Source organism: Spea bombifrons, chromosome 5 (genome assembly GCF_027358695.1).
Source record: "Spea bombifrons isolate aSpeBom1 chromosome 5, aSpeBom1.2.pri, whole genome shotgun sequence".
Taxonomy (NCBI): Eukaryota; Metazoa; Chordata; class Amphibia; order Anura; family Pelobatidae; genus Spea; species Spea bombifrons.
In genome coordinates this window covers 80,080,734-80,104,076 of record NC_071091.1, presented here as the reverse complement: position 1 = coordinate 80,104,076, position 23,343 = coordinate 80,080,734, and the positions used below count along the sequence as shown (strand labels likewise).

Below are 23,343 nucleotides of genomic sequence, written 5' to 3'. Positions count from 1 at the left end.
TGTATTAACTAGGGCTGAAACAACTAATCGATAAAATCGATAATAATCGATTATGAAAATCGTTGGCAACGAATTTCATCATCGATTAATCGGATCGATTTTTATCGATTACAAAAAGAGGTTTTTTTCAGAGCAAATGCTCTGAAAAACCCCTCTCCTTATATAATCCGACCTCAAACAGAGATCGGATTATAACACCGGAATCCAGATCCCCCGCTACGCTGCAGGGGACCTGGATTCCCCTCACTGTCGGCCGGTCTCTCACTTCCGTCTCTCTCTTCCGTCTCTCTCCCCCTCCCATCTGCCTCCTCCCCCCTCCCATACATCACTCTGCCTCTCTACCCGGCACCGTTACTGACAGGAACTTTCCCTGCAGCTTCATAGAAGCCTCAGTGTAAGTGAAGGTGAGTAACGGAGTCTGTCTGTGCGATGCAAACCCCCACCGGATGACAGAGAATCATCCTCTCTGATAGCCGGTGAGGGTCAGCATCGCACAGACAGCCTCCGTTACTGCCCTTCACTTACACTGTGGCTTCTATGAAGCTGCAGTGAAAGTGCCTTCAGTAACGGAGCCGGGTAGAGAGGCAGAGCGGTGTATGGGAGGGGGGAGGAGTCAGGAGTGTATGGGAGCCACCCTCCAATACACCACCTTGGCTCCTCCCCCTCTCATACGCAACTCTGCCTCTCTACCCGGCTCCCTGGTGTCTTGTCAGAAACGGAGGTTCACAGGAGGCAGAGTGGAGTATGGGAGGGGGAGGAGCCAAAGTGATGTATGGGAGGGGGAGGAGCCAAAGTGATGTATGGGAGGGGGAGGAGGCAGAGTGGAGTATGGGAGGAGGCAGAGTAGAGTATGGGAGGGGGAGGAGCCAAGGTGATGTATGGGAGGGGAGGAGGCAGAGTGGTATATGGGAGGGGGAGGAGGCAAAGTGATGTATGGGAGGGGAGGAGGCAAAGTGATGTATGGGAGGGGAGGAGCCAAAGTGATGTATGGGTGGGGGAGGAGGCAGAGTGGTGTATGGGAGGGGGAGGAGGCAGAGTGGAGTATGAGAGGGGGAGGAGCCAGAGTGGTGTATGGGAGGGGGAGGAGCCAGAGTGGTGTATGGGAGGGGGAGGAGCCAGAGTGGTGTATGGGTGAGTTATAGTGGTGTATGGGGGGTATTATGAATTTTTAGGGCATATAGGGGGTATAAGGCATATGGATATTAGGCATATCAGGGGGGCATAAACATATCTGGGGGTAAAAGGTATATCAGGGGGCTCAGTGGCATATAGGGGGTATAAGACATATCGATATTAGGCATATCAGGGGGGCATAAAACAAATCTGGGGGTAAAAGATATATCAGGGGGCTCAGTTGCATATCACTGGCATATAAGGAGTATAAGGCATATCAGGGGGCACAGTGGCATATCAGGGGGCACAGTGGAATCTGGCATATAAGAGGTATAAGGCATATATGGGGGCAGAGTGGCAAGCTGGGGGTCAGATGTGCATAACTGGTGGCAGTTTGGTAAATAAAAAATTTAAACAAGGCTTTTTTCTCAGTTTTTATTAAATATGAAAAATAGTTAACATATGAATTAATATTTACTAATAACTTTGTATTAAAACCTAGTTTGAGAAGCACCGTGTTTGGGTTCTTGTAGCTTTTATTATTATGTCAGTAAAATAAGAAGGTGAATAGAGAGAGGCCATTACAATAAAGAGATGAAAGTGTAAATTGTACGTTTTTTATTGCAATTTTTCTTCAATTTAAAATAATGTATTTTTTTATCCGATTAATCGATTAATCGACAAAATAATCGGCCAACTAATCGATTATTAAAATAATCGTTAGTTGCAGCCCTAGTATTAACTAATGTGAATGGTAAAAATATCTGAATAAAATGATCAGGTTCCTCTATATTATACAGCTGATTGAAACATAATCAGATTGTGCTGATAATTTGGGCTTGCTACATTAATTAAATTAATACATATTAGCCTTTTTGGTCATTGGGGACACAGTTTTTTTGTATGGATCCTTATTATTTTATTTGCATTTTGACCATGTTCTATTATTTAGCTGTTGCCTCATTACTATACGTTGTGTGATATCTGTGATAGGGATATAAATACAGAGTTGTAGTGTGAGGATAATAGTTAAATAGCATACACCCCGTTTTCCCCACACCAAGTAGTGTTCTGTTTTTGCCTGCGGTGGGAATGAAAGATTTTTCATAATTCATGCGGCTGCACATCTGTTAAACCAGATAACTCACCTGACAGCTCCTGCTTAACAAAGGAAAGCACCGCTAAATAAACCTGGCAGTCTGCAATAATTATCTGTCTTTGCAGCCGGTCAACCATGGAATGAGCAGACTTCTTCACGTCGGCCTGTAAGCGAGAGCAGTATGCACGGATTATGAGCGGGTCCGTTCAGGAGGAAGACATCGCCAACTAGTAACAAGCCAGCATTTGCTACTACATCCTATCAACCAGCTTGTGGTTACCCCGAGACGACAGATCCCGTAACAATGTTACAAAAAGGGAGAATACAAAATCACCAATAACATTAAAATTCTCAATATAAAAAATGAATGATAACCATAACACATTAAAACACACTGCTCCAGAAGGAGCTTGCACTCAATTACATATATATATAATGCTAACGATAAAATATTATATATAAGCCACGACATGTCACATGATTGAGTAAATGTTTGGAGTCAAGAAAACAAAATTGATGCCGAGCACTAATAGGCTTTGAAGCGTGATACTGTAAAAAGCACAGTTACCAGTAATGGGTCGATTAACCCCTTAGACAGATGACATGAAGCGGTTACTGCACGGTATTACAGACGGCTACCGACCCCGCAAGTGATAATGGAGAGCGCTTTCATTAGAGATTAATCACACTAACCTTAATTTCATTTAAGAGGAAAATGTCCTAGCTATTACTTCTCCATCACCCTGATTTCAGACACAGAACTGACACTCTAACTGGGGGTCCGCTGCAGTCTGGACAGGACAGGGTGGCCAATAATTCTATAGAGGGGAGTTGTAATTGTTTAATACTTACATTCTTCTTGATTTTATTCTTAATGGTTTCTATGACTCCTTCGTCACTCTCACACAGTTTTTCGGTCATTTTCAAATCATCACATGCCAGCTGCATTTTTTCTTCCTCGAAAGTCATCATGGCGTTCTAGGTGTGAGAGGAAACACGTCAGACCGTTGCACGCAGTAACAGGCATGTATTGTAGCAATCACCAAACTCTCCAGCTGTAGCTGAATTACGAGGCTGGCCACACGAACCGAAGAACACAGGATGGCTACGGTCAGCTCTCAGATGAAACCAACGCAGGCACCCAATTAAGTATAAACAACTTTTTAATCATGGCGTGTGAGAAGAAAAACCTATTCTCACCATCAAGAACATCAGTTCCCTTGGTTGCTATGGTTATAAGACTACTATTCAAATTCTGCACCAGAATGAAGCATGTTATGTTTGGTAGTGGATCGATATTTTAAGGGACCTTAAAATGTTGGGTTTTTTTTTTGTTTTGTTTTTTTTATAATTACACATTATGAAGGCACTCTTGTCAAGGTTTTCCCTGTAAGAAAGGTTCAGCTGCACCTGCACAATATACAGTTAAAACAGTAAGATGACTCAAACCTCACTGATTTAACTATGCAGCATACAGGGTCCACCAAGCTCTTATGAAGAATGGATCTTCATAATGTATAGCGAAGTCTGCAAGTTAGTCAGACTAAAACATATTTTATATCTACCCATCTAAAACCAAAACACTACAAGAGATTACAGCACAAACAATATGTATTAGGGCTACAAAACAACCTCTTTAGGAGAACAAAGCCAGCTCGTGATCATTGCTACTATAAAGCAGACAGACATGCCAGGCTTTATAATTTATCATGTTCACAGGTCCCACGGTGCACAGCCACGGGCATGTCTGACGGCACGTGGCTATCTTTAGATCAGGACTAAGCAGGGCAAATGAAGGTTAGTGTTTGAGATTTGCAGCCACAGCAATATACCTCTTCACCCCAAAGTGACACACAAGGCAATCCGGCATACCAAAACACGGAGGACCAGGGTCACCTTGATTACAAGAAAGTAACCTTAATTAAAGTTCATATGTTTTGCTTAAAAGAACAGATAATTAAAAAAAATATATATATATATGAATATCCATGTCTGCACAAGCCAGGTGGCTTCTCCCCTACAAGGAGCAGGACAGCTGGATGTAGAGATGCTGCAGGTGAGCTCTTATTAACTGCTGACATGTCATAGCGGCCTAGATCAATACACTAGGATGTACCCAGCCACGAAAGACAAGAAAAGACTTGAATTCCATAGTTTAAATCGACCTGCCTTCCGCAGTTACCACGAAGAATGGCTCATGATAATGGAACACATGTGATGAAGCTGAAATTAGATAAGCTTAAGATACTGCAATCACGCAGAGTAATATGTCATGTAAATGAATTTAAATACCCAAATATTTCGCTTGAGCATGCTGCTTGTTTGCATAATTCCCTCTCGCTGTCTGGTTACCCGGAGTGTATATTTTCATACCAACAGCCATGAATATGCATTACACACAACACAGCGCAAAATCAGTGGGCCGAGAGGAACAGAGTAACAGCAAAATATGCTACGTAATATGCTGATAAAGCGTGATGGTGTTACCAAAATGACATGACATGTGAGCTTTTGATTATATGGAGTTTTTAACTAAAAAATGAAAGCTGACAAAAAAAGTAATTGAAGGAAACATACGGAAAGCTTTCCTGTGATGAGGCTTAAACGGGTGAAGGACGTAGATGGACTTGGTACCTCCTATACAATACTACACTAATCAGAAAGAGAAGCCACCACCACTTACAAGCCAGCCGGTGAAGCTATTCGTTAGAAGAATGAACCGGGTGATATTGTCTTTTTTCTTCTCAGGGGTCAGTGAAGGTAGGGAATCACCCTAATTGCTATATATTTAGTAATGGTGCACCCCATAAAACACACAAAGCCCCGAGTCTGAATTAGTTTCAGTTTTACCTAAATGTATAATAGTGTATTGAATGTCTTTGAGCCATTTACCATTACAGAGGGACATACAACATGGTTTACAACGCAGGAAAGTCCTAACGGGCAATGAAAATTCTGCATACGCTTTACACTTACCAAAAAACTGACAAAACTCGCTCCGAAACTCATGAGAGGACTGTGATTCCTGCAAGACAAGAAATGCCCAGTGTTATTCAGCTTGTATAAAAATACACACGATACGTGATCAACCGCTACAACGCACACAATACAGAAGAGATTACAGCGTCATGTAACGAGAAGCACTCTGTATTAACCATCTCCTGTCATGGTGCCATGTTATATTACAGTGACATTATGCCATGTGGAACCGCAGCTTGCTGGGATATGTGACCAGTCCGGGTCAAACTGGGACAGATGGCAACACTAAGGTATATAAGATGCAGCATCTATTATAATAGTATATCTATTAGAGCATGAATGCCGATCACATCTGCTTTGATCCATGCAGTGAATACTGTAAATCATGCTTAGAATTGTAATGCTTTTTCCTATTATTCATCTCCATTTCTAGTCTCTGATAGCATCACCGCACAGCGCATGCAAACCAACAACCAACACTAAGTGACTGGGCTCACTAATTGAGAGAATAGGCATTTACCGCAGGGTTGCCCCTTACTGCCCATATAATGCCAGACAATCAACAGACTGACTTCAGCTCATACAACTGTTTTCTTCAAAAGTACACGCCAGCCATCGTATGCACTCAACGCATATGATATTTGCAGGGTCATTTTTTTTCATGTCGGCCCCCATGCAGATGCATGGAGGCATTCTGCAGAATCCCACCATATGCATCAGCCACGTTCCCCAATTGTGGGATCACAGAGGAGGCTTTACGCTGCAGCTTCTCCTGACAGGAAGCCCCCCCTCCAAAAAAAAAAGAACGCAACTGTCCCTTTAACAATGCGCATTTACTAGTCTATGGGAAAATAATATGCTCAGCAAACTGGTACTTCATCATCCTCACAGGGTTTTCCAACTCATTCCAACTAATTTCAAAGGGACGCAAACACAAAAGGCGCTCTGTATCATAAATAACATTTTGGACGGGAAGCCTTAATTCTTTCACTGGGTGCTGGACAAATCCTAAAACTCTTGCATACTTAAGCCCTCCAAGCGCTAAGTTGGACAAGATATTTTTTAATGCTTGCTGAATAAAGCCGACTGGCACTTAAGCAGTAATTCCCACGTTTCAGATATCATTAGAGGTTACGGAAATGCTGATTAATGTAAAAACGTCTCTAATGAGAATGCACAGAATAAAGTGATCCCACATCCTGCTGTAACAGGATCTATTTGCATATCATAAATTACGCAAACATTTACATACGCTCCAGCAGGGCTAGGAGGTGTTATGCAGAATGCTGGCTTTTAGCATTAAATACACTTAATTACAGATGGAAAAAAAACATGAATAGGAGATTAAGCAATTAAACCGCGGCATGGAATGCAGTCATTATCAGGACTTCAATGGAACTCCCCTATTGTGCATGAAAACACTGCAATGGCCAATTAGTAGTTCTAGGTAATAAATTGGCACAGATTCCAAAAGAAGTGGGAAGTAAAATATAACAAGGTAAAGTACAAGAGAGTTGGTAGTTGGACAAGAGAATCAATGGAGGCATAAGACGTTGACCATTATCTTCTCTTTACCTTACGTACCAACTCAAGTCAAAACTGAGGACAACTTGGGTTTTAACATAACTGCTTGACAATAGATAAATAGTGATGTCACTGCCTGAAACGCGACATCATGAGAGGTGCGGGAGGAACCACTGAAAGGGAACTGCAAAAAGATGATCTTACAATGACATTTAACACTGTAAATAATGTTACAAAGGACTTCTTTTTTCTTTCCGTGAGGGTCTCCTACTTCCCAATTGTGAAAACAAACGTTACATGCTCCCAAAGCCATAAGGCTACGGTGAATTACCAGGACCTCAATCTTTGTCTTCTGAGGAAAGACGCAGTCCGTTCCTCTCATCACAGACCAAGGACAGCCGGATCTTCTATGATCTCCCCAAAGAGGAGACCTATTGCAGTCTTCAGGAAGGGAAGGCGGCCAAAAGACACAGCCCACTCCTTCCACGTGAACCACATCAAGTGAATCCAGAATCAAAATCCACCCGTCCTCAAAACAGCCTAAAAATATAGTGTCTGTGAACAGTGTGATTTGTGCCATTACTGGCCTCAGCCCATCACTGGTAAGTTAAAACATTAAGCCTCCAAAACAAAAAGTGTATAAAAGGAAGGGTCCACAGCAAACAGTGTACTTGTCAACCATTGTATTGTAAAGTGAAAAACCTCAGTAGACCAAACCAGGGGACAAGCCTGGCCTTAAGGCCAGAGAACCAAACTTTCCCTCTCTCACAGGTACTCACTTGATCCTATCCAACAGGCTAATTCAATACACGTAAGATTAGTGTCTCCAAAGTAAGTTTTAGGCTCCATTATTTTACAGGCCACTTGGCTGAACTTGCCTCCTGGGCCAAAACATACCTGCACTGGGTCATGAAGGGGGATCTCGCTTAGAGCCCTGAATTTATAAAGAACCTACTAAGTTTATCCAATAATGCATCACACATAATAAAGACGCCCCAAGGAAGCTATTGGGCCACTTAGATATCTTCTGCTTTAAGAAAAAAACTTTGGACTGATTGATCAAGAAACCTTATCACTACTTCTCAACAAAATCATTTTATTATTTAAAGTTTAGTAAAATTCTTTATTAACATGGATTTCTCAAACATTCTTTTAGTGCTGCCGTAGTAGGATGTTTGAGTCATTGCCCACAAATTGCACTGAATGATCTATATTTATAAAGCTTGGACTTTTTCCTTTAAATAAAATGCACCTTTCATACAAAATGCATTTTGTGGTATCGTAGAAAAGCTTATCTGGAACAAAACCATTATACGGTTTAATCATTTCCATGTGCATTAAAACAGCCATTATACCTAGTCCTTCCTCTGCGATTTTTCAGATGGAGTAAAAAGTCACTCTGCATTAAAAATGGAATCGATACAAGGAACCACCGTACACTAGATTTTACAGAGGAGCGGGGCTGTGAATGCTCTAAAAGGCAAAACCATTGGAAACGGAGGACAGAAGGAACTGAGGCATATCTGATGGCAAATACACATCGCCCCGGTCTCCGAGATTAAACAGAAATTTGGAGGCTTATTCACTAAACCAGAAGGTTAAAGCTGGGTTTTAAAAACCTCATCATGTATTAATGTATCATGTATTAATGCACTATGTAGCTTAATGCATATGGTAGTTGTTAGCGGAGCCCCCCTTTCAAAGGTAAAAATCCCCCTGTCACAGAAGCCTCCGTGACTTGGGGGCCGCCTGGATGCTGTATTTCTCATGATAGTTTGCAGACCCCTGGATTGCATTACATACTTCCAGCAGGCGACAGTGGACACTAATGCAATATCTGGTCCCTTTGCTTGGATTTATGTTTAAGTCACCCTGTACCCGATTAGTTCACCCTTCCTCCTGCCTGTCTGACCAGTATTATTGGTTCTGATGGCAGGATTGTGTTCATGTGCTTTTTGTGTGCTGTTATAACTAATTTGCATATGATCTGCATATTGTGTTTTACATATGGTGTGTTGCATGCTGGTTGTAGCTCACCACCACCCTATTGAAAGGCTCTTGGAGGGTGGTGGTGATTGCTTCCTCAATAAAGTGGAGTTCCTGATTTACCTCAATACGAGTCTCATCTTGTTATTGGGGTAAGCCTCGGTGCTGCCCTTGTCAGGGCAGTAATGCACTGTATTTGCTCTACTTCTGTATACTACAGCGCCGCCGAGGTTCCCAAAGAGCTATGATTCCTGCTGTCTCTGAAGCTAGTCCTGCCTGACAGTTGAAGTTCCGTGTTCCTGGTGGCCATGGGGAGAAGGAAGGATCGTCTGGCGGGTGTACCCAGTTGGGGTACAGGTTGTTCCCGTCACAACCCCCATATGCATTCCCCACACACCCCAGCTATGTGCCATGGGGGACATGTGCGTGGTATACTTGAGTCAGCTCCAGGGCTGGTTCAGCAAATGCTGCAGTTGTTCCGATCCCCATCCGAATGTTTGGGAAGTGCTTCCTCTTTTGTGGGGATGTCAGGGACAATAAAACGGTCCCTTCAATAAAACTGTCATTCAAGAAATCATTCTGTGCCTCAAAGAGTTAAAATGTTCTGCTCACTACAACTCAGTTTACTGAGTAAATTATCTGGCGATTAAACGCGAGAAAATCGACTGATGGCGTGTAGTCGTAGGAAATTTAGTGTGACCGTAGAACACAACCAAGTCTCTAATATTTGATATATTATATCAATATATATAAGGTGCTGTCCCAGCTACTCTGCTGAATTTAACACCACAGTAACTATATTCACTAATAAAAATATTATTCCTAGTATCTAGAAATAACTCTGTAATAACATACATTTTTCCAACCATTCATGATCCTTTTCAGGGAACAACGAATTGTTATGCGTGACAAGGGCACTCCTACATTGTTGCCAAAGAAACAAAAAAAAACCTTCTTCAAGTTTCTGTGCAATTTTTATGCAATTATATCCCCAGAAGAAAGATGAAAATGTCAAATCTGCTAAGGTTTATTTATTTCCTCAGCACACTCAAATGTGCATTTAATGCTTTGTCTAAGTGGGACAGCACCTTTAATACCTTGGCCTACAGAAAAAAAAAAATTACAAACATGGTTAAAATGGATACTGAATTTAATTTACCAATCTATAATTAAATATTTTTAATATTAAATATTAAAAACTACTTTCAGAATTCATTCAATTATGCTACCCAAATATAACCGAATATCACAGAACAGGCTGCTTTTAGGAGAAAGATTGCATTACGCCATTACGCCATTTACTTTGGACGGCATGCTTGAACTTTAGTTATATGTGATATATATATATATATATATATATATATATATATATATATATATATATAGAGAGAGAGAGAGATAATCTCACATTGAATTTAATTTAATGAAACCATCTTTTGGCTTCTCCAGGAGCTATTGCACAAAACAGCTCTGACGGGAGTATGCGCTCATGCGCACTACTCCATAGGGCATGTGTTCGGACTGGTACATCACGTGCAATGCAAGTAGAAGAGGTATGGAAAGATTAGAAATACAGAGAGGATTCTGATGAGAAATGAAACTTAAGTGCATGCGAGGCTGGAGTGCCCATTAAGATGGGAGCTTCCTCGTAGTTCCAGTAGAACTAACTAAGACAGGGACACCCATGTTCCAACAGTTTAAGGTGATCTGCCATTTAAGTCTTCCTCTGACATATATAAATATCGCAGGGATTTTTAAGAAGCCTTCTCAGTTTCTATGACAACATCATATCAGCATGTGGTTTGGTGCTTACTTGATTTAAGGATTGGTTTAGGGAAGGGTTTGGATGCTCCACAGTACTAGGAATAAGGTTTCTTAGAAATGTGTCTGCAGATAGGAGACCTTTTGGCCCATCCAGCCTGCTCAAGGTTTACTTATAAAAGTAAAATATATATATATATATATATATATATATATATATATATATATATATATAAATACAGCGTATTTCTATAAAAACCACCTCTGGTGTGAAACAGGGTGGGGCTGTTATATACATTACATTGTCAGTGTCGCCTAATATTGTGTAGGTTCCCCTTTTTGCTGCCAAAACAGCCCTGACCTGACGAGGCATGGATTCCACTAGACCTCTGAAGGTGTGCTGTGGTATCCGGCACCGAGACATTGGCAGCAGATCCTTTAAGTCCTGTAAATTGCGAGGTGGGGCCCTTCATCCTAATGCCATGTGTTCTCCGTGTTAACGGCGCACATCCACATGATGTAAAAGAAAATGTGATTCATCAGACCAGGCCACCTTCTTCCATTGCTCCATGGTCGAATTCTCATGCTCACGTGCCCATTTAGGCGGTTTTCGGCAGTGACCAGGAGTCAGCATGGGTACCCTGACTGGTGTGTGGCCAGCCTTTGCCCCCATGTGCATCAAAGAGCCTTGGCCACCCATGACCCTAAAATATATAAAACATACAGCGATACTGTTGGGCCTGGAAAAAAAACCTGGGACCCAGCTGCAGCTTAAATCGCTCGGACCACTATTGTTAACCACAGGGTTCTTCCAAGCACATCTTTTCTAATGGAACAGATGCTGAAATAGCCGTCCTAGGCCTGCTTTAAACAGTGCTCAGAAAATATGACGGTCTCCTACTGTTTTCATTGCAATTCAATTTTGCACACAATTTGTCTTGTGACTGTTAATTACTTCCAGCGCAGGTCCTTTCATCAAGGACGCTGATAGAAAATACCAAGGAATGATCAGAGTAATCGAACTCCGGTTTTGTACATTCACTTTAGCAGCATGTGATCTGCTTCCCCGCTGCTTCATCCAGCTGCCAGGGCCTGCATTAGTCTCATCACATTAACGCTTATGTTCCAGACAAATAGTAGGTTATATCCATGAGTAATATAATTCTCTGCTTGGGAGATGATTAGGATTCGGTCTGGCCCTCTGTATGTTTGGGGTACTGGAGTCACACAGGAGACATACCCATGATGAAACATCAGTTAGTATTATTAAAGGTTACAAAACACTGTGTATTTCATATTAAACATGGAATTTGGCAGCAGATAAAAGCCATTTGGCCTATCTAGTCTGTCTCTTTCCCCTGATGACCTTCAAACATCCAGTTTCAATGCAAAGCTGCACTCCATTAAAAAAAAGCATCCTCGTTGGAGTGTCTGTCGTTTGATCCTTTTCATACAGAGTTCCTGCCATGGGCTATATATATTTTGTATCACCCTCTGGACAGAAATTAATCTAGTCCATGGTCATCCAAATTAATCTTAGCGCGTATCATGTTTAATCCTGTACAACCTTGATAGTGAGAGTAGAAGAATACAGCAACGCTGAAGGATTTATACCCTAATGACCTCCATGCAGAAATTGGGTCCAAAAAGAAACCAATAATTTGCATAAGCATCCACTCTATTTTGACCTTTCCGTGTATTACTCTGTCGCATTCTGCAATTAAAGGTGCAGCCTGATTACTGAACTGACAGCCGGTGCTTCATCTCAGAAGGAGGTAGCTGGGTCTCAGGACAGATCACAAGCCTCCAGGGTACCCAACGGAGCAAATACATTCATTCATGGCTTTACGCATTGCCACAGGTCAGAACCGAAGGTTGAACTTTCTATAAACCACACATAGGGTGACCTCATTGGTGAGCAATATAGCCATGAAAAATTAGAAAAAGACTTGCCAAGGTCGGATTACTTTGATGTAGTGGCGGGGTACGCAATATATGTCCACCCAGTATGTGCTCCTGAATCAGCCTTTATGGACAACACCGAAAACCCAAACGTATTCTTTGTGTATGGAATAGTGAATTGTAACTCAACCTTATTTTTCTACAGGTGAACAAGTAATTAAGCCTTTTAATTAATGCACGGTTTTAACAGCATAGTCTACCAGTCAGTAGGTCAACATTTTCAAGATATAGAGTCGTGTAAACCCCTGAGAAAACACCCATCTTTAAATTTTAATATAGGGGGGTGATAGATAATGGAACAGCCTCCCTTCAGAAGTGGTAGAGGCTTATACAGTGAGGGAATTTAAACATGCATAGGACAGGCATGATAGGATAATAGGCTTAGAAAGGATAAAGGAATAGATTAAGGTCTGAATCAGGACAAATGGGCCGAATGGTTGTTATCGGACGTCAAATCTTTTGTTTCTATGTAAAGGATCTCCTCGTGATTACAAATTATCAAAGCACTTAATCACAGCTCCACAAAGTATTTGTAGGTAAAGATCAGGAAAACGTGCAGAATTGGAAGTCCCAATATGAGGTGCCCGAGGATTACACTATCGCATGACCATGTATTATATAATAAAAAAACATTACTAGCTGTTATATGACCTTACAACATCCATTTGGTATTTTAAGAAAAACGTAAGCTTTTAAGATTGTTGTTTGCTTCCCCTTGTGATAAAAAAGGATTACAACATAGAGAACTGTGTTTGACTTTTCACCTTTTCCATAATCTAATGGAAAAGAATATCTTCTAAAGAACCTCATTAAATTGGGCTATCAGAATTAGCATTATGATTAAATCATTATTTGGATGATTCTGGGTACTTTTAAACAATGTATCAGGGCTTCCGCAATAGCAGAAAGTGCCTTTTTCATCTTTGGAGCGTGTCATGGGAATGGACTTGTGCCAACGAGCATCGAAAATTATATAGCACAGAATTGCCCAAGACTTGGAGACCACATATATTTATATACAGTGATGGGCAAACTACTAGGAGATGACAACCTGTTGGGAATTATTAAACAGAGGCACACTTAAGTAATTCTGCAGAATAAACAAGACTAAGGTGATATCTTCCAGATGGATTTAATGACGCAAAGAAGACAGAGTAGAGTTGTGGATGTTTTATGTTGGTCCCCTGGATCTCACAGATCGTAATTATACCACGGAAAGAGTCCCTACTTCCCTAAGGCATCTAGCAGTGTTGTCTCCTGAGTCCATGCTTACTCCATCTGCATTTCCTCACCTCCAGCATCCTTGTCCCAGCATTTTTTGACAAGATCTTTGTCTCTAATCTTATTCTCTCTCTTTATTTTAAGTACATATTAACTTTTTACATCTGGAAACATTTCCTTAAGCGATAAAGATTCCTTTGTGGCATATATACTTATGCAAGTGTTTTTCTACCACATTACTTGAATACACCTAACATATATGTTGCTTGTCTTTTTATTATTTCCTTATATCTAATTTGCTTAATTAAATCAATAAATTACATATATTTTTTGTAATTTAGTGTTTGTATTTTTTACTTTATATTATTGTTTCTTCACATATCATTTTGATATGAATTTATACATGTGTTTCCCCAAGGGGTTCGTATAATTATTCTTTCAATTTTCACTGGGGGGGTTTGTCACTTTGTAGCGCTGTTCACTTTGTCTTTGTTAGTTTTAATAAACGAATTAAAATGCTAGAAGCAATGTAGGCAACAGCTTGTCTTTAAAATTATTAATAGAAGTACCGGTATATTAATACCTATCAATTTTCAAAAATGTTACATGTAATACATGCCGTTTTAATGTTTTATTGACCCCATAGAAATATTTTCTTCTGTAAATGGCACTCCAGCTCTATGTTCATGTAAAATGTATTAAACCATTTTGCACGCATTCCAGTATGCTTTACTGTATGCGAAGGTAAAATTCTTTAGATATTAGTAGATGAGACCTCGGCTACCTCTACTGATAAGAGGAAGCATACTTAAGCATGCTCCTTGCCCATTCTCTGCATCAGTCACTGGAAATGTATTAAACTCATCATGCGTCGTTAAGCACCCCCAAGTGTCGGCTTTCTGTTTCTCATCATATGACGGCAGAGGGGTCTCTAATGGTGCCCTTTTACCTCTTCTGCTGATTTGGGCACGTGTGTAGCAAAATGCAGCATCAAAAATATCATCATTGCATGTCCAAACCTTTCCCAGAAATACATATTTAATCAGATAAAATTTAGTTGGGAACAGTTGTCATGTGACACAAAAAGCCACTCACTGTTAGTATCTTCTTAAATATTTCCTCTATGTGACAAAACCTTCAGGGGAAATAATAAAAAGGACAAAACCAGTAATGGTGGTTCTGTTTAATTAAAAGACACCTGGAGCCCCTATCGTTGACAAGCATTTTGTTTGTATTGTCTCGGAACATTTGTAATTCGCTCTAATGAGCTTAAAATAAGAGGTTCAGCGATCTGAACCAATTTGACCTTTCTGTTAGTGATTGAGGCTACACACAGCGTTACCTTTATACAGGTAGAAGACACAAGAACAATTTGCTTTGATCTCTCACTTTCAAAAGACTCTAGTCATTAAACAGTTACACCCGCACACATTAAACAGAAAAACCCAGTGTTAGTAAATATATAGATCATCATGCACAGGAAGAGATTCAGCAAGTGGAAGAAACGTACTCTTTGATTTACAGAGATATAAACGCTGCTTTCAGGCAATTATACAGCCACATGAAAGGGAAAATTACATGCGCACACCCAAAATATTTTGAGGATGTCACATGGAAAACTAGTATTACCGGTAATCTTTTGAGTTATGAAGCTCATGTGAATCTCACTATTTACATATCTAGTAATAATACATCTCTCTATACCGATAGTTATATGAGGTTTTTGGGACCTGCAAATTTAAGTGAAACGAGGTATAACAAAACCTCTGCCAATAGTTTTGAGTCCCTATGCTTTCTTGTAGCTTCGCTTCTGATCTTGCATCTTATTGTTCTTCAGTTTTCTGTCTTCTTTCTTCCACCTTCCTCCATTTTCATAGTGTCTTCTTTCTTTGTCCAAGAAGAAGATTGAAGAAGATACGAGATCAGAAGTGGACCTCGGGGAAAGCAGTTGAGGACACGGAAGCAGGCGGCAGAGAAGGTAGGGAGACATTGACAGAGAGCGTGAAGAAGTGAAAGAGGGCTATCAACATTATAACAAAATAAATGTTATTCGAGGACCAGCTGTACATTTAAATACCGTGCCAGCATGGTCAGCAGGGCAAGACATAATGCCAAGGGTCCGGTCATAGTGCACTAGACCTCGTCTCCCTCAGTTTGTACCCTCTGATCACTTACAGAACTTCCAGTCTGGTCTCCCACCAGACGTTGACCTTTGGACTCTCTGGCATTTCCCCACTTTTTGGTCGTTAGCTGCCATACCTGTAGGCCACCAAGACGTTGGCATCCCTCTTGCCTCACATTTCAGCTCAGGACTGCCCTTAAGGCAGGATCAGACTGATAAATTGATGGAAATGTTTCCTCGGTAATGGTACTAAAATGTGAGATGCTCCCATGCGGGATGCATCGTAGGACAGGCTATGAAGTGGCTGTCCATTCTTGGGGAGCATCTGAAATGTATTTTGTATATTTTGATTTCATAAAAAACAATAAAGGTAGATATGATTCTTAGTCTTGCCTGTGTGTATTTAGGAGACAGCGCTTGTGATGGCATCAAGCTCTGCATTGGGACTACCTTTGCTTAGAGCTCCAGGACTCAAAAGATCAAAACGAACCAAAAGTTCTGTAATAATTTAACTGATTATAATTAACTGATTATAATTCAGCTATCCAAACATTGTGACCTGTAATTGTATATTACATAGAATTGTTACTACCCGGCATTATGCATTTTTTTATAGGCTTCGCTTGTTAAAGGGGGTAATTGAAGTTTTCTCCAATATTGACCTCTCCCTGATGCATATTGTAATGTCTGCACTTGCTGCAGGGAGGAGTCCATCCCATTTCATAAGAATACCTTTGACTTTGTGTTTATGTCTGAGATTGCCACGTAGCCCCAGCATCTGACAATCCTACACATTCCAAGTATAACTTTCAGCTTGTGAAAGGATTGGGAATCAAAGTAAAACCAATAGATAGAATGGAGCGATGTATACAAATTGTTCCCTGCACACCGAAAAAAGCTTGCAAGGGAATGCTCCAGCCATCATACGTACCATATAATCGCATGCAGGGAGAAGCGCTCAGCCAAACTCCCGCAGGGCATTAAGGTGGGGGGGTTGGGGACAGGGGCAATTGTGTTTGGAAAGATTCAGCAGCATTAACGTACATAGGATGGCTGGAGTGCCCTTTTAAGCAGAATGGTATCTTAATGAGGTTGGAGGAAAGGGATTGTTAATTTAAAGGTTTAAAATAAATAATAATTATAATAATAATAATGAAAAACTTTAAATGGAAACAAATCTGCTATGATGGTTTCCAAACAGGAAAGGTAGATCTGCTAAATATGGTAGGTCTTATTCATGTTTAATGCTGGTCTGAGTCTGTACCCTATGATCATACACCCACACACACTAACAAGATAAGAGACCTGGGAGCTTGTAAAGATGTATCCTTTATAAAACAAACAATGTCTTATTCTTCTTGCCTTGAATTCACGACTCTGTCATCACCGAGGAAATCTTGCATCAGACTCGCATGTGGCACACAGTAACATCGAGCTGAGATGTGCCAATGTCACCGGGACACCACCTCAGCTCCGTGTCACATGTCAACCGTCAGCAAAAAAAATTTTCAGCCCTAAAGTCAGCAGCAAAGCCAAACTGCACTCCTAAGCAAGAAAGAAAGACACAAACCCGTTTCTCAAGACATTAACAGTTCAAGAGGTTTTCTCTGCCAGCAGCAGCACACATTAGACAATAATCTGTATTAACCGGAATAAAAAGATGTTAAAGGACCACTCTAGCTCAGTTTTCATGTAAAGGAGATTAATATCTTACTACATGAAAAACCTGTGCACGTATTAATTAATAAAAGAGGTATTTGTGCTTTCACTCCTCTCCGTGGCTGCAGGAAGCATACCTAAGTACACATACTCAACGGGAACAGTGGCAGCCAATGGCACGTCTTCTAGCTGAATATTGGTGATTAACTACCATGCATGGGATCGGGTGCCGCTACTCAGATTGACCTAATGCTTTCAGTAGAGCAGCCAATGAGGGGGAATAAGACACCATTCTCTGAAGAATGCATGCAGTAAAAAGAGGCCATGCCAAAAGGGCTTCAACATGCATGAACAATAGGAGTTCAATACAATAGGAATAAATACATCTCGAAATGTAGAATAAACCAGCAGTGAAATCATTCTGATCAAAGCTGATAATGATTTTCAAACCAAACAGGACTGGTTATAATGGAAATGATTAATTAAATCTATACAAAGGGAGCTCATTATACACACACATACAGGATCGCAGCTAAGGAAACGTAATTGTATTTTCCCAATTAAATTACATTCATCTAAAGAGCGCCAGCGGATTCCTTAGCGCTATTACAATGCGGGCCAATGAAATAACATTAAAACCGACAAGATCCAGTTTCACTATATTAATAACACATGTTCCGCAGGCCCTGCTCTTATAAGCTTACAATCTATTAGGGGGCTTCCCCGTCACATAATACATATTTGATGAGCTAAGGGTACGAGTATCTTAGTAACAGCGCTGACCACATGATGATGATGATGATGATGGCACAGCACCTTCTAGACAGGCGTTATCACTCCCCGTATAAAGCCAGACCCTAGGCCAATACTGGTGTAGTATTAGTAACAGCAGGTGCTTCTCCACGCATTCACCATCGCAAGGGTTAATTGTGAGTAGCGTCTGCCCTGGCCGAGTACAGTAGATGTGTTTGTAGGCAGAGGGTTCCCGGGAGCCCTGGAGACGCTTTATAGGAACTGGAGGCATTTCCCTTTGTAATGAAAGCAGTACAGTGCATATAGAACATACACATTGCCCGGGATGCAGTACGGTGCATATAGAACATACACATTGCCCGGGATGCAGTACAGTGCATATAGAACATACACATTGCCCGGGATGCAGTACAGTGCATATAGAACATACACATTGCCCGGGATGCTGCACAGTGCATATAGAACATACACATTGCCCGGGATGCAGTAAAGTGCATATAGAACATACACATTGCCCGGGATATTAGTGTACTGCACTGCCTGATGCATGAACCTCCAGCATTATTACCTTTTATTTATATAGCTTTAACAGTTTACTCAGCGCTTCTTACTGTACACACTGTACACTGTATATACAAGGGGTATGACAAGGCTAGAGCTGACAGACTAAGCCAAACCGGTACATTGCGTAACAAGGGCCCTGCTCGCAGGCTCACACTGTAAAAAAACTGAACTCCTGGTTACTATACAGAGCGCAGGTACTATATAGAGAGGCTGGGAGCTGTCAGCGAATGCACTCCCTGAAAGAGAGGAAGGCCTGAAGGATAAAGTACCCGGCTTTACTGTGTCAGGGGCTCAGCTTCTAGCCTGTCACACACACACACAGGGGCCACCTTGCCACACACAGGGGCCACCCTGCCACACACACAGGGGCCACCCTGCCACACACACAGGGGCCACCCTGCCACACACACACACAGGAGCCACCCTGTCTGACACACAAACAGGGGCCAGCCTGTCACACACACACGGGCCACCCTGTCACACACACACGGGCCACCCTGTCACACACACACACGGGGGCCACCCTGTCACACACACACACAGGAGCCACCCTGTCTGACACACAAACAGGGGCCAGCCTGTCACACACACACGGGCCACCCTGTCACACACACACGGGCCACCCTGTCACACACACACACGGGGGCCACCCTGTCTCTCACACACACGGGGGCCACCCTGTCACACACACACACACGGGCCAGCCTGTCACACACACACACAAGGGGGCCACCCTGTCTCTCACACACACGGGGGCCACCCTGTCACACACACACACACGGGCCAGCCTGTCACACACACACACGGGGGCCACCCTGTCTCTCACACACACGGGGGCCACCCTGTCACACACACACACACACACACGGGGGCCACCCTGTCACACACACACACGGGGGCCACCCTGTCACACACACACACGGGGGCCACCCTGTCACACACACACACACACACACACACACACACACACGGGGGCCACCCTGTCACACACACACACACACGGGGGCCACCCTGTCTCACACACATAGAGAGACAGAAAGGGGCCTCAGAGTCCCGCCTCGTATAAAGAAGGGACCACAGGGTGTTGTCTTACACAGTGGTCCAGCTTATACAGCGCTGTCTGACTCCTCAGCATCCTCACCGATCGCCCCCCGCAGCATCCCACAGCCCGCCGCCCGCCGCCTCTCACCTGTATTTGCGGAAGAGCTGATCCGATTCCTTAAATCCGTTGTTCAGCAGCATGTTGATCCCCACAAGGGCCAATTCTGCATCATCCATGGGATCCAAGCGATCGCCATCTACCTGCGCCGGGGTCTGCCGCTCGGCCATCGTGCGCCCCTCTTAAACGGTAAACCGATGGTAGAATCAGTCCGGCACGGCAGGATCCGGAGCTCCCCGCAGCCTTTGTTGTCCCGTCCCGTTAGGATCCGGCTAGTGTCTGACACCCTGACAGGCAGAGCACGGGCTCGGTGACACTCGTGTGCGTGGGAGGGGCAGGAAGGGGAGGAGCCGCAGCTGCACTCTCTATTATTGTGTGTGATTTGTGTGTGACGGCGGGGATGAAGCGTGTTATTTGGGAATCACTGTGTCTGTACCTGGTGTTTAAGCGCCTGTCTGCCTGTGAATTGCGTAACACTTTGCTAATAATGCAGATGCGTGATTGAGAACAGGTGCAGGGGTCTCCAGGGCAAGGCCCGGGATAAGTCATGATTTAATCAAGGTACCTGATGGGCCAATACAGCATAAGGCCTGGTAAAATTTGGCTTTCAGTGGGTGTTATTTTAAATTTCTCCTGTGCATTAGTTTATTGATAGGGCCAGCACAATACACAGCGTTCTATAATTCATAAGCAAGCAGTATAATTCCATTTATATAGCGCCTACAGATGGTGTAGCGCTGTTACAATAGGGGCAGTGAAAATAACATTAAGACGCGCTGGTACAGAAGGAGAAGAATCATGCGATTGTATAATGTACATTGGTTGGCAGGGGCTAACAGACTCAATTCTATATAATTGACCAGGCCAGATCTGGCACACCAGGAAAATGCCCATCGGGCCGCTGCCTGATATCACACCGGCAATAATCTGCCGATACAGACACCGGTACATGAGCATAGAAATGTAGTGAGCGGCCGCGCATGTCCAGGTGCTATTGACTATAATGTAGCACAAGTTAATTAAAGTTGTGAGAATGTAAAATCTACGCACGTGTAATACGACTAGAGGACTTCTCTTCTTGACCCGGTTTCTTTTGTAATGCTTATTTTACTTCTTATGCTGCCACTTCGATCTGTGTAATATCCCAGGACGAGTGCTATTATTAAGATTTACCGATTTATATAGTGCCATCATATTCCACAGCTCTGTACTAATGGCAGGGGCTTATCCACTAAATGGTGAGCTGATGTTACATCAAAGCTTCTGTCTCATCATCTCAACTATGTCTTATGAAGAGCCAATAGCAACGAGTGGCCAAAGGAAGAGGTCGCTTAAAGTGAACTAAGCAGACTTTACCGAGAGATCTTATGCGAGATTGGGATCTATTGGTAGCTATCATTAATACATATACAGAATAATCCTTTTTATTTTCCCAAATATATAAAAATATTGATCTTTATATACACAATAGCTGCCGAATACAGCTGTATAACATACACTAATACCCACCAAACATTTCCAGCTCCAGGAAAAGGGACAGTTGGGAGGTATGGTTGGGTCAGTGAAATTAATGTTTTAAGATTGAACCCTGTAGGCAGGGTTGGGGCTTCATGATGGATAACTGGCTCTGTGAGCCAACATGATCTTAGCTTCTGTTTAATAAATAACCCCCCAGACTGTTTATGTGGCTGATCTATATAAGCCATGCTTTAAAATGTACTCGGAACTCGGACTCCCCTTACCGGGCTCCCCTGCACCCTCTGTCAGTGTCCGATCACCCAGGCTGCAAGCTCTCGTGATTTTCCATCGTGATTCTAATTGTGGCAGCAGGTCCCCAATTATCTTTTCCTTAACCATACGCGTAAGGAAGCTTTATGTGAGAGGGTGGAACAGCCACCCAGCAAGAGCAGAGGCTGACAAGGAATAAGGTCTCAGTCTTTATATTAGGGAACTGGGTTACTTCTTTTCTGCCATCAAATTCCATGTTTCCATGTTAATAAATGCTGCTGTCGCCTATCACTCAAAATGCTGAGCAAATAAAACGAGTACTTAGAACTTGCATTTAAAAAACGAGAACTTTCACCTATATGTACAATAGCTCTTCGGTGCCCTTTGTGTATACAGGTAGCTTATTCGTGACTCCCAACTGTCCAGTCCTGATTTTGACCCTCTGCTTTTTCGGGACAGGGGTAGAGCTTGCTAGGATTCAGGTCCGCAGTCCGATGGTCCCGATTGGGAGAGTGAATACTGTGCATTGGTCGGGAGGTATGGTTCCGGTATTGCATGGGAAAGCCAGACACATATGTGCTGAGAAACACGGTTTTCCTAAGAACCTGATCTCTGATTGCAATTGTCAGTGCTACAGAAGCCCTCGGGCCTTTTGGTTGGTTATATTCTGAACTCTTCATCATTTCAGTATCAGGTCTGACAGGTTTTGCTGATCATAACACATTTTAAAAAATGTGCCTTGCGTTTGCCTTGCGAGACAGTGTCAGAAAAGAACCGTGAGAGAAAAGGTAACTTGAATCTAGGACCAAGGACCGAGTTAGACCCGAGTCTCTACATCAGGAAAAATGGGCAGACTAGACGGGCCGAGTGGTTCTTATTAGCTATCAAAATGTTTCTACGTGATCCAGGTTAATTTGAAGTATTTATTAACATGTAACAGGTTTTCTCCATGGATGTACATATAATGGGATGTCGATCCTACTTGATCCTTAACTCTGATCTGTTACACAGTTGCCCAATTTTTTATGACCCACGTAACAGACATTGAAAAAATATGGTTTTCTACTGATTGACTTTCATGTTCAGGAAACAGTTGGACACCATTACATTTATTGTTGCTGCGAGCTTCAATTATATAAAAATGATAAAGTAAGCATTGCATGTTCCAAGTATCTAGAATTAGATTTTGAAATCTTGCTGATTTGTCCAAGGCCAAATTTAAATTTCATGGGGGTTATCCTGCTGCAGAGTTTGGGAGGGAGGGGTGACCTTGTCACCATAGCAATATAGCGATAGGGCAAATGATGAAAGTTGTAGGGCTGGCTTTATATAGATGACCTCTGTGACAGCCCTGAGCGAGAGGGGGACCCCACTGCCATGTCTCATCCAATGCTGTAATTACAGAGCGATTTCACTCATGACCTCATCAGCGGCACTTTACATTGTTAACCGTATTAACCCATGATGAGGGCATTCTCAGACTGTTAGTTCCTGATTGGTGTCTGTCACCAGCCTATCTGTGAATACAAATACCTAGGTATCTTGATTTTTTTCCCTTTTATAGTTTAAGTATCAGGATATTTTTGCTTTATGTTGTATGTTATTGTTGGCATTTCACCTGAAAATCCCACCATACCTGGGAACTTGGTAGGTTTCACCCAGTGTTTGGTGAAGATCTGCACTGTAGGAGCTCCGGGTTCATATCTGCGATCT

The 23,343-nt window shown here is 42.3% G+C and overlaps 1 protein-coding gene across 1 annotated transcript in view; it reads right to left on the bottom strand.

Moving 5' to 3' along the window:
• TTC39C (tetratricopeptide repeat domain 39C) overlaps nt 1-20,237 on the bottom strand; it is a 35,155-nt gene extending 14,918 nt beyond the window's left edge. The window contains exons 1-4 of the mRNA XM_053467461.1: nt 19,933-20,237; nt 5,189-5,237; nt 3,065-3,190; nt 2,262-2,376 (exon numbers count right to left, since the gene is read on the bottom strand). Of these exons, the coding sequence (XP_053323436.1) occupies nt 2,262-2,376; nt 3,065-3,190; nt 5,189-5,237; nt 19,933-20,072 (430 nt within the window). The 5' untranslated portion in view covers nt 20,073-20,237. The remainder of the gene's footprint in view (nt 1-2,261; nt 2,377-3,064; nt 3,191-5,188; nt 5,238-19,932) is intronic.
• Nucleotides 20,238-23,343: the final 3,106 nt, after the last annotated feature.